This window comes from Phalangium opilio, unplaced genomic scaffold, assembly GCF_054372755.1.
Source record: "Phalangium opilio isolate 3A_F unplaced genomic scaffold, DU_Popi_V2 ptg000082l_1, whole genome shotgun sequence".
In the NCBI taxonomy this organism is placed as follows: domain Eukaryota; kingdom Metazoa; phylum Arthropoda; class Arachnida; order Opiliones; family Phalangiidae; genus Phalangium; species Phalangium opilio.
Window position 1 is genome coordinate 17,995,383 of NW_028324189.1, and position 16,535 is coordinate 18,011,917.

The 16,535-nt window shown below is 37.2% G+C and overlaps 1 protein-coding gene and 1 long non-coding RNA gene across 2 annotated transcripts; both read right to left on the reverse strand.

The window, feature by feature from the left end:
• Positions 1-259: 259 nt before the first annotated feature.
• On the reverse strand, positions 260-1,093 carry LOC149653528 (uncharacterized). The gene is made up of 4 exons (XR_016370903.1): positions 972-1,093; positions 775-876; positions 508-713; positions 260-444 (listed from the first exon to the last, which is right to left on the reverse strand). It is a non-coding gene; the product is annotated as an uncharacterized LOC149653528 (long non-coding RNA).
• A 2,531-nt stretch (positions 1,094-3,624) lies between these two features.
• LOC149653529 (uncharacterized) lies at positions 3,625-4,176 on the reverse strand. The gene is made up of 2 exons (XM_089847138.1): positions 4,135-4,176; positions 3,625-4,065 (listed from the first exon to the last, which is right to left on the reverse strand). The coding sequence occupies exon 2, from the start codon at positions 4,056-4,058 to the stop codon at positions 3,675-3,677; it is 384 nt and encodes a 127-aa protein (XP_089703264.1). The 5' UTR covers positions 4,059-4,065; positions 4,135-4,176; the 3' UTR covers positions 3,625-3,674.
• Between the last annotated feature and the right edge of the window lie 12,359 nt (positions 4,177-16,535).

Here is a 16,535-nt window from a genome sequence, read left to right on the forward strand (position 1 = left end):
TCTAAGGCTCGAGAACATTCATAAAGTATTTTCTAAGGTTGCTGTACAAATGATTAGAGGAAAAATCGTACTTTGTTTATAATGTGATCCACGAACGACGTTTGAGACGACGGATTTTGTCTGAAGTAAATATTCGAATTAATTCCCTCGAGGATGAGGTTGAGATCTGAGGAAATAAATTCGATTTTAAAACGTAGACTTTCACCTTTGTTCGATCGGTCAAAATTGTTGGAAAAGTTAAGGGTTTCAGCCTTAACAACTAAATTTAGTTGGGACTCGATAAACGTTTTAGCGACTTCAAACTCTTCGCCACCGCCAGTTAGCGTCACACCGTTCTTTTAAAGTAAATTTTACATTGTCGACATTGGAATTAAGGTCGTCTAGTGAGAGATAATTTTGCAAGGACTCTTCGATTTCGATAAACGCCTCTTGAAAGGTGGAGACCTAAAATAAAGCGTTTATTTAAGTGTTAAATTATAAATAAATGTTAAGGAAAAGCTTCAATACCAAGACGGAGAATTGTTTTGTGATTAAGTTTTAAGCGTTGTATTTTAAAGCAACGAGGGTAGTAGAGAACAGTCGCTCTTTCTCTATCTCAACATAAACACCGTATTTCTTCCTTTTTGAAAGACAAAGTTCAGGGTTCCGGATGGAGACATGATTTGAAGGATTTTCTCGCTAAGTGAATATGGAATAGTCGCTAAATGGCCAGGCTGAAAAAACATGATTCGAGGTTATGAGAAAGTTGCGAAAAAAAGAAAAAATCAAACTTACGAAACCACAAAGCTGATTCCTTTCGTTACCATATCACTTTCTTCCTTAGGAACAACGGTGTATCGCGTGTAATAGCCTGAAATAATTTATCCAGCCGCGACCCTTGTGTATATTAATATATTAATTAAATTGACATAATGAAATTTTGCGCAATTTAACACTCATTTTTTTAAAAACTTAAACGCAATATATTCTACCTTTTCAAGAATGGATTCCACGAAAGACTTTTCAGGGGACGCACTTTGGTATTGTTTAGTGTTATGTTCTTCGAGAAAAAGGTTGTATTCTAATAAACGGAAACGTTTCGAAGTTATAAACAAATTCATAGAGCTATAAAAGTTATACTTGCCCTATTTTGATCTATCCAAGTTTTCCGCAAACTTGAGGGTTTCATCCTTAACAATAATAACTTGAGATTCCATATACTTGGACGCGAAGTTGACTTATTCCGCGGGACCTTCCAGAACGACTCCGGTAGAATACTTGCAAATTTGATCTTTGACATTTTGAGTTTCAATTCATCCAAGCACAGATATTTTTGTAAAGATTCTTCGATTTCAACAAAGGACTCTTGGTACGTTGAAATCTAAATTAGAGAGAAAAAAGGAAACAAAGTTGAGAATGAGTAAATTACAATCTGGAAAAGTTAAATAATAAGCCAGTTTACCAAAGTGGAAAGTTCCTTAGTAATTGATTGGAACTGGTTGTACTTTGAAGCAAAAAGCTGCGTATTTTTCAACATTGATTCGTCAATTTTGACGTAAACGCCGTACTTTTTCCACATCTCCCAAACAAGGTCTAATGTAGATTTTTCAGTCAATACCTTAAATGATTTTTCGTTTAGCGGAAATGGACGTTTAGGAAGATTACCATCCTGGAAAGATTAATCGAAATAGTGAAATTATAGGCAATACGTGACGGGGAAAAATTATTTACCACGGCCAGTTTTGTTTCACAATGACTAATTTGATCTCTCGTGCCACAAATGCGATTAATGGGACTGGTAATAACGACTACATTAGAATCATTAACGTAACCCCAAGATACAGACTCAGATGATGCCTTCCTCTTGAACTTCTCTTTCGACGAATGTTTGAATATGTTTGTCCATTCTTACCGTCATGGAATCGACACAATTAATGTGCGGTGTCTCAACCTCGGATACTTCTTTTTCTTTTATCAAGCGCCTCGTTTCTGTGAAGACTAAAATGGACATTTAAAAAATAGTTAACTTAAATTATTTGGGAGTTAATACCAAACAATTGAGAACCACTTTTCATGGCTTTCGATAAAGAATATATTTGGGATGTATCGTAGCTAGGTTTTTCCAAAGTCTTGTCTGTATGAATGGATTTTATCAAATCTGAGCATTTTTGACGCATTTCGCATAAATTTGAATAGGGTGGCATGTTTAAAGTAAGGTGTGGATCTTCGGTTCCGGTATATATAAGTAAATTTTGTCTGATTGGTGTTAATGATTAAAAAGTACGTTAAAATAAGGGTTTCCACTTGGACGCGAAGCAAATAAATGAATAGTAGTATTTACATTAGTTTTGGCTTCGTCTCTGTCTCGACGTGCCCCTTTGAAGTAGATGGTTTACTAAACTTTCATTTTTTGTCCGTCTTTGTCCCTTCGTGCTCCTTTGAAGTAGATGGTTTAGAGACGTAATCTTCAATGTTGGTGTGTTTAGAAGTTGGAGCCTCACTTTCTGAAAATTAAATTTAATTGAAATCACTAATTCTCCAAAGAAACATAATTCCAAATAATAACAACCGTCTAAATTTATCAGAGTTAAATATAATAATTAAAAAATACTAGAGTACGTTCCTTTCCTGGATTTTTCTTTAAGACCCGCTAGTCCCTTTTCTTCTTGGCTCATTTTCCCTTCGGGTATTGCAGCGCTTTCTGCACCTTAAAAATTGAAATTAATGTGCGCAAAAGAAGCTTTCTTTTGAAACGTGAAAATAATATAAACACATACTATAGGGCATTCCTTTCGTGGATCTTCCTTCTTTTTCGTCTTTTGGTGCGCCTTCCGCTTCTTGTAAAGATAAAAAAGAAATTTCTTAAATTATGGTAATAAAAAGACACACCCCTACCTTTCTGAAAAGAAACTGCTAAATCAAACTTAACGTAACGATACCAAAAACAACAACTAACGAAAAGCAATATAAATAAACCGTAACTGGCGCTAACGTAAAACGCGTTAATACAGTTGGGGGTCTTTCACTGGTCTCAACCGAAAAAAATCAAAGGTAAATTCTAATTCATAAAAATTATAAGATAAAGAGACATACCTGCGGGGATTTGTTTTTCCAATTTTTCTATTGCTGCCAATATTTTTGGTTTAAACTGTTATGTTCCCCTCGTCCAAAGTGATAATTTCGTCCTATTACGGAAATACTTCTTAATACTGTCGTATACAGTTTGACCTAATAAAAAAAATTAAAATCCACAAATGTTTAAAACTATTACATTCTTTAGTAATTTTTCAATACACTTACCAAAAACGTACTCATTACCTTCCTGGTATTTTTCAACAAGCAATTTTATTAATAGATCATCTTCGTCTTTAGAGTAAGCTTTTTTCGTTTTCGTTCGGGAAAATCTTCATCGGAAGGAAACGTTTTTCGTTTTCGTTCGGGTAAATCTTCATCGGAAGGAAAAACGTTATTTCTACTTTTAGCAGAAATATATAACCTTACACGAAGTTCACTTCAATAATGGTTAGTACCGTGGACATCATCTATGAAGAGAAAACCCGAAAAAAAAACTTTGCAAGAGTGTAGAGGCGTGAATTTTTTCCGCCTCCCGACGCGCGCTAGTCGCGAAGAGAAAACTTTTTCCTCTCGAGAAAGAACTATGATAAATGGCCACTGCCAAGATAATCTGACGTTTCCTAGAAACGGCGGGATTCAACTGTATTTCGCGCAAGTGAGAAGCCGCTGCATAAGATACAACCATGATACGATTGTAAGAAAAGCACATTTTTCTCACTACGCGACGCTAGTGTTTTTATTTTCACCTCTCTGCCTCGCTGTTCGGGAGGAACGGTACCGTTTCTAGCCTGTAAAAATACTTCATAGATGATGGCCGGCGCGAGGTAGGGAGAAGTGAACTTCGTGTAAAGTAATATATTTCTGCTTTTAGCAGATTCATCATCGTCATTGGCGCCTGATTTTATCAGCTTCTCAAAATCTTCGATTGTCAATTTCATATGTTGCGCCGCTTTTCGTTTATCACCATCAAAAATTTCTAAGCGTTTGGCCTCTTCTTTATCCATATCGATCCTATTTCATAAAAACATTTAACTGAGTTCAGATCAATTAAAAAAGTTAAAATAAAAAATAAACACATACCCTTAAATAAATGAAGCCAAACACCTTTTTTCACAAACGTAACGTAACAAAAATCTACCATCAAAATGCGTATGAAGGCTACAAATTCCAAGGAAGATCAAAGGGCTGACCACGTGACCACGCGCGCTGACTGTCTGGTGTCGCGTAGAAGCCCGTAATAATATTCGTGACGTCATATCCCGTGCGCCGTACTGATTGGTTGAAATAAAAAGGCGCGAAAAATGAAATAACTTTTCAAAGACTTTTGCCACAAAAAGCTTACTTACGAAACTTCAATCTATGTATATTTTGACGGGCCCACGGATTCTTTTGATATCGCAATTGGCCTTTGATTAGCAAAAGAGGAGTTTCGAATCCCTAAAGAATAGTATTATTTGAATTTTCTTAATAAAGTTACATATTCTATCAGTTTAAATTTGAATCAAAAGGTCCATTTAACAAATTAAAGTATATATATTATTTTGGACGTAAGTGGTAGTGTGATAAACTGCCGAAATGGGTGTATTTGCTTAATTCCGCCTAACTTTGATAAGCAATCAATTAATCGAATGCAAAATAGACGTCTATTTGCAAAGTCCAGTTAATGCAATGAGAAAATCTTTATCACTCGCGTTTCCTTCCACTTTTTTTGGTAATTTTTTTCATATTTTCATTCAAACGAAATTATATAAATTCCGCAAAAGGCTTACAAGGGGACGCAGTCTCTGATTGATATTTTTCCTTTTATGTTCACTTAGAAACGCGAATGAATTAAATAAAACCTTTAGTTTGATAGTGTTAAGCGTATTGCGTACGGCGATAGAAAATAGCGACCAAAAACCACTCGGAGTCTCTTGTTCCCTTTCCATAGCTTCATTATCGGTTAACTCAAGAACTTGCAGGACATTTTTTAAATGTCCATCAATCAATAAGTAAATGGGAAATAAATTGTCTCTGATGTGACTTTTAAAGGACAGACGTGGCGTTTGGAACAAAGCATAGTGGACCACTTGCACCTCTAAAAACAATTTAGACGCGAAACTGTACGATTCAGCTAAGTTTAATTTTCTGTTTGAAGAAACTACCAATTCCAAACGCGGCACATTGGAGTAACTTTCACTCAAAGAAAGCAGGACGTTCCATATTAAACGGTTGGCGGCCAATAACTGATTCGTTTTAACTTTATTTTGGCATAGTTTCCTGGGGTTCCGGAAGCAATTAATTGCGTTGCGAAATTAATCAAATGAAAACTAATGTCAGGGTGTTTAAAAGTGGGAGATTTACTCGCATGTACGAATTTAGCAAAGTTCATGTACATTCTCGCCATAGTTAAGGAAACTGGTTGCTCCTCCTCACAGTCACCAAAAACGTAATAATAATTGCCAAAACCTTTGATAGCCCCAGTCGAGTAACACGAGGTCGGATAATTTCCCATCGATTTTCTTAAGCTCTTGAAACTCCAAAGTAATTTTTGACCATCGGTGATGAAATCATATGCGTAATGGAGTAAACTTTCAATCACCAAATCTTCCTTAATTGGTAAATAGTTTTTTAAAGAGTACTGCACATCTCGCGACTGTCCCGCGCACATTGAAACGAAACAGAACTTTTTACTTCGCGAAATCAAACCACCTCGCCTGATTCGAGCACTTACGTTTTCGCGAAATAAATCTCCAAAGTTGTGAAAGTCTGACAACGAAATAATTAAACGACTTTTTCTGGAATAGTCAGACCTATTGGAGCTTTGATTCTTACGGCAAAAGGTGGCCGTCGAGCGCATTGCTTGTACCGTAGAGCGAGTGACCTCGGAGATTAATGTTCGAAGTTGTCAAAACTTCTTCTTGGCCATAAAAACAAAAGTAACAGTTGAAGTCCGCTGCTTCGAAAAGCCTCACGCTCCAAACAAGTTCGTGTTTATTTGTTTTGACATTAGTGACATTAGTCAGAGTTTAGTTTTTACATACATTTAATACTCCTGTTATCGTTGAGTTGTTGATTTAATTTTGTAATTATCGTTGAGCAACTTGGAGCCTTAAATTTTTCATATTAAATTTACGTAAGGAGACCCAGCTTTAGACTCACCCAGTGAGTCAGGCCTCCTTGTGTAAGAATTGAAGCCCAGGAATCACTGTGTAAATGCAATGAATCCTCTTAGTCTGTAAACTAGGTATTATCCCTAATTATCTTAATGTTCATTTTATGGAAAAGCTGAAGTTAAAGATTTTTTATTTGATTTATTCATAGTAACGTTATTTTAGCCTTCAATACCTTTTCAGATATAGTTGAGTAGCATAGTTTTTAAAATGATAACTTAATTTAAGGATGATGTCAGTTTGTAAATCTCGTTAATTGAGTTCCTCATTAGAGAAGGTCTGAAATTTAAATCTTTTGGTAGAGACTGGAGGTAGCAACGTTGATTGACGGACTCTCAATCGGTATTTAAGAAACTGGGATACATTTAAATTGAAATTCCAAATTAAAATTAAATACTTTTTCTTTGATACCTTGATATTAATCAACCCAGGTAGCAAAAACCCGTGATTTACACGTCTAAAAGCGGTGTACGGTAAACCTAATTATGAACGTGTAAAAAGTCCATATCATGTCACCTCTAAACACCGTCTTATTCACGTTAACAAAACAAAATGTTTTTTTTTTATTAAATATGTAAACAATATTTGCATTCAAAATTAACGTGAAAATAATGTAAGGTAATTTAGTGTTCGTAACGTGGATAGCAAGCGTACCCAACGATTCTCAGGTACCCAAAACTGGTGATTTACACGTCTAAAAGCGGTGTACGGTATTACGATGTCCCCTCTAAAAGCCGTCTTATTCACGTTTACCAACAGTGAAGATCACGTTGTTGTTACTAATAAATATCATAATATTATCTTTAAACGCGTGAAAATGAATGGCACATGATCATTTAACTTGTTGTTATATGTTGAAATCCATAACACGTCCAGGTTAAATTAATAAAAACTGTCTTTGTACACAAAGACGCGAAAAAGTAAGAGGTAAGTGTAGAAAATTAATTGTTTGAAGTAACAGATATTCAAATTTTCATTTTTGAAGACGTGATTATAAAACATCAATTATTTGAAAAAATTTCTTATCTTAGTTTTTTTCACCAAAATTCCTTAAGTAAAATATTTTATCCTTAAACATGTGCATCATTTTAAAAATAGAAAACGTATGCTTAACGTGTTCGTTTATTTTAAAGTTTTCAAGGTTTCAAAAATTGACTTCTTGTATATTTCTCAAAAGATCACGATCAAGCTACAGATCCTTTTGACACTAATAACTACATCACAGTCAAAGGGCGAATGTAATTTTCGGTTCGCAATATTTTCAATTTTAAAATATAGAAATAAATACTTGTAGCTCTATTTTCAGATATCCGAGTATTTGAACTTCCTCGAAGCAAATGTTTCTCGAAAATAAACAGTAGTATCAAGGTAGTTTCTCTGAAATTTTTGTGAAAAAAACTAAGATAAGAAATTTTTTCAAATAATTGATGTTTTATAATCACGTCTTCAAAAATGAAAATTTGAATATCTGTTACTTCAAACAATTAATTTTTCTACACTTATCTTTTACTTTTTCGCGTCTTTGTGTACAAAGACAGTTTTTATTAATATCTGTCACTTCAGTCTTAATATGAATTAAAACTGTTTAGAAACTAGTATTTTAAAACGTATACTGAAAAGCAGGCGCTCCATTAAGTCTTGTGGTGTTGCGCGTATATTAGTTACCACGTTTGAACTAACAAGGCCCTAACCATCTATTATAGAAGTATTTATCTTGATTGCTTCAACGCCCAGTCCAACTCAAATTGCCTTCCCGTCGTTTTCACGTGCAAAGCACAGTGGATGCAATAATACAAATAGATTCCGAAGACTCAGGCTAAAAAATTATTACGTAGACCTGTGTACAAAAACAATCTATACACCTGTGCACAAACATATTCCATAGACCTGCGCTGGGTGACCACATTTCCTAAACTTTATAATTTTTCCTATTTTCGGATGTCTTCCTATTAGTTCCTATAATTTCGATAATTTTCCTATATTTTCCTATTTTTGAAATTGTAGATATTTTGTGCGCTCTCACTTTTGGTTTTGTTATATATCACCAAAGCTATGGAAGCCTCTAAAAATATTTGTCAGGGAAGTCTGTGATGTTTTAAAGCTATAGCATATGTTTCTAAGATTACGTTCCATAAGTATGACACTTCCTATATTTCGAAATGCTAGAGACTTAATGAGAGCTAGTTCGAGAACGACGCGAGAATTGACTACACACGATTCTCTACTCCATCTTCCTATTTAGTCTGTACTAAGCCTTTGACAGGGCCTCATCAGGCGTCGCTTTACGAGAATCTATGACGTTTCATTTACGTCACTTCGAGACAAGCTCTCAGTTTCCAGTGACAAATTTATGTAACATATCTTACGAAATTATGGTTATTATTAAACCAAAGCTCCTTTGTAAATCTTGTCTTATTACTTTCAAAGCATTTGCAACATATATTTTGCTATTTTTTCAAGAGTAGTTCTCTTGTCTTTTCCTGTTTTTTTAATTATACACCTATATCTATATAAATCAAAGTCCTGACTGACTGACAGACTGACTGATAATCATCGCCCAGCCCAAACCGCTGGCCCCAGAAGGCTGAAAATTTGGAGGAACGTTACTCGTAAGTAGTAGGCGCGTACTAAGAAAGATTTTTCCAATCCGCCGCCATCTTCATAAATGGCGCCCAGAAATGTAACAAATCTTCTCTTTGTAAGAAAGTCCGTGAGTTTCAACCGATTTCACAAATATTTAGTACACTGGATTCTTTTAACCTATAGACGGGTCTTGGTCTTTCGGGATCGATTTGTTGCCATCATTTTAAATGGCGGCCAGATATTTAAAAACCTTTCTTTATAGAATGTCTGCGTGAAGTAATAAAAAATGTCCCGACGAGCTGATGGGCGACGCCGAGTGCCTTCGCTCCTAGGATGCTACAAAAATATTAGTCGAATCAGTAAAATGTACCCATACTTGATGGAAGTTCTTTCTACACTCAAGCGATACCGCGGGTAACAGCTAGTCTCCTATAATTTCCTGTAAATCAATTGTAAATTTCCTATTTTCCTATAACTATTACAAGGTTATTTGTGGTCACCCTGAGTGCACAAACATATTTCGTAGATAACATAGGCTTGTGAAAACACATGTCCTATAATTTTGTACAAACAGATCCCGTAGACTTGTGCACAAACAGATCCCTTAGAATTGTGCACAAACAGATCCCTTAGAATTGAGCACAAACTGATGTCATAGACTTGCGCACAAAATGATGTCTTAGACTTGCGCACAAACAGATGCCATAAACTTGTGCAAAAAGAGATGTTATATACCTGTACACAAAAAGATTCCATGGACCTCTGCACAAAAACATTCCATACCCCTATGCTCAAAAATATGCTCAAGAATATCTCGTACACCAGTGCACAAAAATACTGCATATCCATTTGCACAAAAATATCCCGTATCCATTTGCAGAAAAATGTTCTTTAGACCTGTGCACAAACAGATGCAGTGGCCTTTGCAAAGACAGATTTCTTAGGCCTCTGCACAAAGCGATTCAGTAGGCTTGTGCACAAAAATATTCCGTAGACCTGTGCACAAACAGATACCGTAGACATGTGCACAAACAGATTCCGGATACTTGGACACAAACGGAAGTCACAGGGTTGTGCACAAACAGAAGTCTTAGACTTGTTTACAAACAGGAGTCATAGACCTGTTTCATACCCATTTGCACAAAACGATTCCATAGACCTGTGCACAAAAATATTCTATAGACCTGTGCCCGAAGAGATTCCATAAAACTGTGCCCAAAGAGATTCCATAAAACTGTGCACAAAAGATTCCCTAGACCTGTGCTCAAAAAAATATGCCGTAGGCCTGTGCACAAACTGATGCCGTAGACCTGTAAAGAAACAGATTCCGTAAACCTGTGCACAAACAGATGCCGTAGGCCTGTGTACAAACAGATTCCGGAGATCTGTGCACAGATTCCGTAGCCATGTGCACAAACAAATTGCGTAGACTTGTACACAAGTGGAAGTCACAGACTTGTGCACAACAGATATCATAGACATGTTCAAACCAGATTCCACAGTTTTGTGCACAAACGGAAGTCATAGACCTGTGCACAAAAAACATTCTATAGACTTGTGCACATAGAGTTTCCATAGACCTGTGCACATCAAGTTTCCATAGACCTGTGCACAAACGATTTCATGGAGATGTGCACAAAAGATTTCATGGATATGTGCACAAAAGATTTCATGAAACTGTGCACAAAACATTATATATGCTTGTGCACATAAAGATTCCTTAGACCTGCGCGCTAAAGATTCCATAGACCTGTGTACATAAAGATTTCATACCCATAGCACAAAACTATTCCATAACCATTTGCACAGAAATATTCCCTAGACCTGCGCACAAAATATTTCTTAAAACTGTTCTGTGCACAAAAAGATTCCATTGACCTATGCACAAAATATTCTATTGGCTTTTGTATAAACATGTGACATAGACCTGTGTACAAAAATATTCCATGGGCCTGTGCACAAAAACATGCCTTGGACCTGTTCAGAAACATTCCATACCCCTATATGCTCAAAAATATTCCACACCCATTTGCACAAACATTTTCCCTAGACCCGTGCACAAGCAGATGCCGTAGACTAGCGCATAAACAGATTCCATAGATTTGCGCACAAAGGGACTCGTGCACAAATAGATTCCTTAGACTTGTACACAAACAGAAGTCACACAATTTTGCAAAATCCGATGTTATAGACTTGTGCACAAACAGATGTCATATGCTTGTGTAAAAAACTGATTTCATAGACTTCCTCAAAAAGAAATGTCATCGACATTTGAACAAGAGATTCCGTAGACTTGTGCACATAAAGATTCTTCAGACTTGTGCACAAACATATTTTGTAGACCTGTACACACAGATACCATAGACTTGTGCAAAAATAGATGTCAAATATTTGTGCAAAAATAGATGTCAAATATTTGTGCAAAAACACATCCCTTAGACTTTTGCACAAACTGATGCCATAGACTTGTGCACAATCATATGTCCTAGACCGGTGTAAAAAACATTCTATAGATTTGTGCACAAACATGAGTCATATACCTGTACACAAACATGAGTCATATACCTGTACACAAAAACATTCCATATACCTGTACACAAAAAAATTCCATGGACCTCTGCACAAAAACATTCCATATCCCTATGCTCAAAAATGTGCCTTACCCATTTGTACAAAAATATCACATTCACCTGTGCACAAAAATATCACGTACACCTGTGCACAAAAATATTCGGTATCCATTTTCACCATAATATTCCATACACCTATGCACAAAAATATTCGGTATCCATTTTCACCATAATATTCCATACACCTATGCACAAAAATATTCCGTACACCTGTGAACAGAAACAGTTTGTACACCTGTGCACAAAAATATTCCGTACAATTGTGCAAATAAAAATATTCCGTACACCAATGCATAAAAATATTTCGTAACTTGTGCACATCAGATTCCATAGAGTTATGCATAAACATTTTCAATGCCCCTATGCTCAAACAGATTTCAAACCCTTGTGCTCAAAAAGATTCCATACCCATTTGCACAAAAATAATACGTAGACCCGTGCTCAAAAATATTCCGTAGACCCTTGCTCAGACAGAAGTCACTCGCGTGTGCACAAACAGATATCATAGACTTGTGAATAAACAGATGTTATAGACTTGTGCACAAAGAGATGTTATAGACATGTTCACACACAGGTGTTATAGACTTGTTCACAAGCAGGTGTTATAGACTTGTTCACAAGCAGGTGTTATAGAATTGATCACAAACAGGTGTTATAGAATTGCTCACAAACAGGTGTTATAGACTTGATCACAAACAGATGATTTACACTTATGCAGAAACAGATGCTTTAGACTTGTGCACAAACAGATGGAATAGACTTGTGCACAAACTGATGTTTTAGTCTGGTGTACAAACAGATGTTTTAGACCTGTGCACAAACAGAAGTCATAGACCTGTGCAAATAAAGATTTTTCAGACTTGTGTGCACATAATGATTATTCAGACTTGTGTGCACATAAAGATTCTTCAGACTTGTGCACATAAAGATTCTTCAAACTTGTGCACATAAATATACCATAGACCCATGAACAAAAAATTCCACAGACCTGTGCACAGAAGATTCCATACTCCTATACTCAAAAGGATTCCATGCAGATTTGCACAAAAACATTCCGTAGACCTATGTAAAACAATATTCCATAGGCCTGTGCATGAAAAGATTCCATAGACCTGGAAACAAAAATATTCCACTGACCTGTGCACAAAAAGATTGCATACGCCTCTGCACAAAGAGATTTTATACCCCTTTGCACAAAAATATTCTGTAGGTCTGCGCTTAAACAGATTCCGTAGACTTGTACACAAACAGATGTTATAGTTTAGACTCGTGTAAAAATTTAATTACCTATAATTGGTAATTATCTTTAATTGCTTATTTTGTTTAATTAAGTTTAATCTGTACTTCGCAACTAAATTAGTTGGAGGCGCAATAGTTATAATGACAATTAAGCTAGCTATTTGCCCTACCAATTTGATTACCTGCAGAAAAACGACGCAAGTCCTAAAATGACTTTCTTTATTACTTAACCCAAGCAAAAAAGTCTTAAGTTCCACAGTTTAAAGGTAAACCACGTAATTCGGAGCAGGTACTTAAAACTATTAAAAAAACTATTAAAAACAATACTTAAACTTTGTTTTTCTTAATGAAACAAAAATTGGCGTCCACTTTAAAAATGGGGCTTACATTTCAGACCGTTTTCAAATCTATTATTATTATTATTATTGTTGATGAGGAGGGTACGCGCCCTAGCACCGATGCCAAAGGCATATTGTGCATCCTCGTAATCAGGCCTTGAATAGGCCTGTAGCTGCAGCGTAGCGAAGAATTCGCTCCACCGTGAGAGAGGAGACCCTCGAGGGTTCCAGGGTGTGTGAATCAAAATATTCTAATCTAAGCGAGGCGAAGTAGTCGCACTCGCAAAGTACGTGGGCGGATGTTTCTTCCATCTCCTGACACGACCTACAGAGAGGGTCGTCGGCAAAACCCATCAGATGGAGGTGCCTATTAAGCCGGCAATGCCCGGTCAAAAGACCGGTGGCCAGCCTAATATCCCATCTGCCGAGCGAAATTAGGTCCCTAGCACGAGACCTGCAGGGACCATCGACAAACAACTTTGTCTGTCTCTGGCCCTCCATGCTGTGCCAGAGCTGATTTTGTATGACAGTCAACCTGTCATGCAGACACCGTTTGACGTGCCTGTAGGGGATGGGGACGGCCGGCTCCGGCCCCAAGAGCTTGGCCTCCGCACCCCTTTTCGCAAATCTATCGGCTTGCTCATTGCCATAATAACCGCTATGCCCTGGCACCCAGTACAGCAGAACCCTGTTGCAGGATGCCAGTCGCGCTAGCAGGTCGAGGCAGCTACGCACCAGTTGAGAAGAAATCTGACACTGGTTCAGAGCGTTCAGGGCAGCCTGACTGTCAGAATAAATTCTCACAGTCCGTCCGGTATACCCTTTGTTAATACAGTAATCTGCGCAATAACAGATCGCGGCAATTTCAGCCTGGAACACACTAGCGAAGGTGCCCAGGCAAGCAGAAAAGCCGACCCTTGTGGTTTGACAGTAATAGCCGGCGCCAGCGCCGGAATCAGTCTTGGAGCCATCGGTGAACCAAATGGTTTCACCCCCAGTGCCAAGAGGCAGCAGGTTAGTCCACTCTGCCCGACTGGGGAAGTGGATACTGAATGGCTTAGTGAAATCAAAACTGGTAACGGTTTTGTCAGAGCACATCGTAAGCGACGGCTCAAGTGCGGCGTACTCCCGAAAGAGCTTCGTATGGCTGTAATCCCAAAGTCTTGGAACCCAACAGCCACTAATGTTGAGCCTGTAGGCTCCCATGACAGCCTCCTCCTCAATGAAGAGATGAAGAGGAAGCATGTCAAGGAGCACCTCCAGGGAAGCAGTTGGGGTCGATCTCATGGCCCCCGTAACACCAATGCAGGCAAGCCTTTGAAGCTTGCGCAGGGCAGCCTGCACCGTCTTAAGCCGGACCCTTGTCCACCAGACAAGTGCCCCGTCTATCTATCAAACGTATAGTTATTTTTGTAAGGGTAGTTACAAAATGGGTAAGTTTGGAAAATTTCTATGGAGATTCTCTAGTTTTTCGCCAAAATCTGTGATTAATTTTATGGAAATGAAAACCACCCTTAGCAACTTTATGCTTTATAAAATAAACTATTAGGTGGATCATCTTGAAATTTTTACCACATAGTAAGGGCCCGGATTTTAGTTCGAAACAATAAACTTAATACGAAAAAAGTTAAAACCAATCCAAAAAACCTTCCTTATACATTAGAGCCGTCATCAGGCCTTATCTAAGGGAGCTACCGCTCCCTTAGAATAAATCGCAAAATATGACATAATAAAACCAATTGCTAATATTTATTTATTTTTGTATGTTATATTCATAGTGAAAATACTTTTAAGCCAGCCGCTTTAATATACTTAAAGTGTATAAATATTGAGATTTTTTTTGTTATCATTGAATGCGAAACTAATTTTCTTTTTTCCCCCTCCTTCTTTTACAACAAAATCCCCATGGCGGATCAGATTACGAAGTTGATCGAATAGACCATTCCTGTAAATACTTGTAGAGAAACAAACGTGCAGGGGCGGAGAGGTGTCTTCCGACTCGCTAAGAGGCAACGCCAGATGGAGCCACAGTTCACTAAACGCGGGAGGCTAGGCAACTCGCTCTGCCTCTAGCGGTGCTTCTCAAAACACCTCTAGCCCCTGTTAAGTTCTCTTCAGCCATGTCAATAATGGAATGGTCTATAGCTACAGCTTAAAAAGGGATACTCTCAATCTTTTCCGACTTGTATGGACTATGGCAGCAGTTTTAGGTAGAAAAATTCGCCTAAAATTATGTGTGATACAAAAAATCTCGACTAAAAGCCTTTAAAATTAAGAAAAGTACGTTCGATATTTTGAAATTCAAACCAACAGCGAAATACCGGCTATCTTGTTTTCCCCGTTGTGACGTCGTAAAGGGGACTATGTTTCCTTTTTTCATCGGTTGTTTAGAAATAGGAGAATGTAGGGAACTCTAGACGACTGTTTTTCACCTTCACTGGGAAGCAGCGCATATTTGAGAAGACTTTTGTAAACATAATTTTGATTTTTCATGTTTATCATCCTTTGTTCTATTAACTCTTGGTTACGTTGTAGAGTAAGGATGATAGCGATTTGTCCAAATTGTTACCGGTTCTTCCAAAAGACCACATTTTTATGCTATTTTGGCAAAGGCTTGGGTTCCATCATAAGTCTATATGTAAGGTCCCCATAAGTCAGAAACAAAGTCAATTTAAGTCAAGAGCAAATGCCCCTAATGAAGGAAGAAGGTAAGGAAATTTCATCGCCCCCTGTCGGACTCTGGAGGTACCACAAAGCGGAGCTGACATAATCGAATTTCTTATTGCGCATGTCTTAGTCTTAAAGATTGAATCAGGTTTAAAAATGGCGGCGGCCAGGAATGGAGCTGGGAGGTATTAGCCTAAACTAAAGTAGTATTTAAATGAAGAAGTGCATTTAATTAACACATAAAGAGGTAGAATGTATTCAAGGTTAGTAGAAAACATTTTGCACGAAAAGTATCTAGTGTTACTATTAGATTATCTTCTTAACACCATTAAAGATGTTCAATCTGAAGTTAAACCTTGACATTTAAAGTCTTATCAAGAAAAACTGCCAGATCCATTACTTCAGTCAGTTATCTGAAAGTGTAGCTTGTTTTCATCTTGTAACTTAACTTAACCCTCCACGAAAAGATGACAATGACCGCTTTTATTTGTCTCCGCCCTTATATTTAAAGTATGTGACATGATTTTATCAAATTAACAGCAATGTAAACGGTACCCGCCGCCATTCCCAAATTGGTGAAAATGTTGAAAGTCCAATCCTAACTTCCGGTATAAGCAAACAGCCTAGGAATTATAGATGGCGCTTTTATCGTACCCGCCAAATTTTCAAAATGTTAATACGAGTACAATGCCGCTAGTATAGGACCTAATTGGGGACTCATACTTATGGGGACCTTACATAATAGACTTATGGTTCCATGTATAATAATGGTATGGCTTTATTTTAGCCTAATGGTACTAATCTTAGCTTTAACATATTTTTTGTAATTAAACATTGTAAAGCAATTACTTTGAACACCAAAATTACAGTAA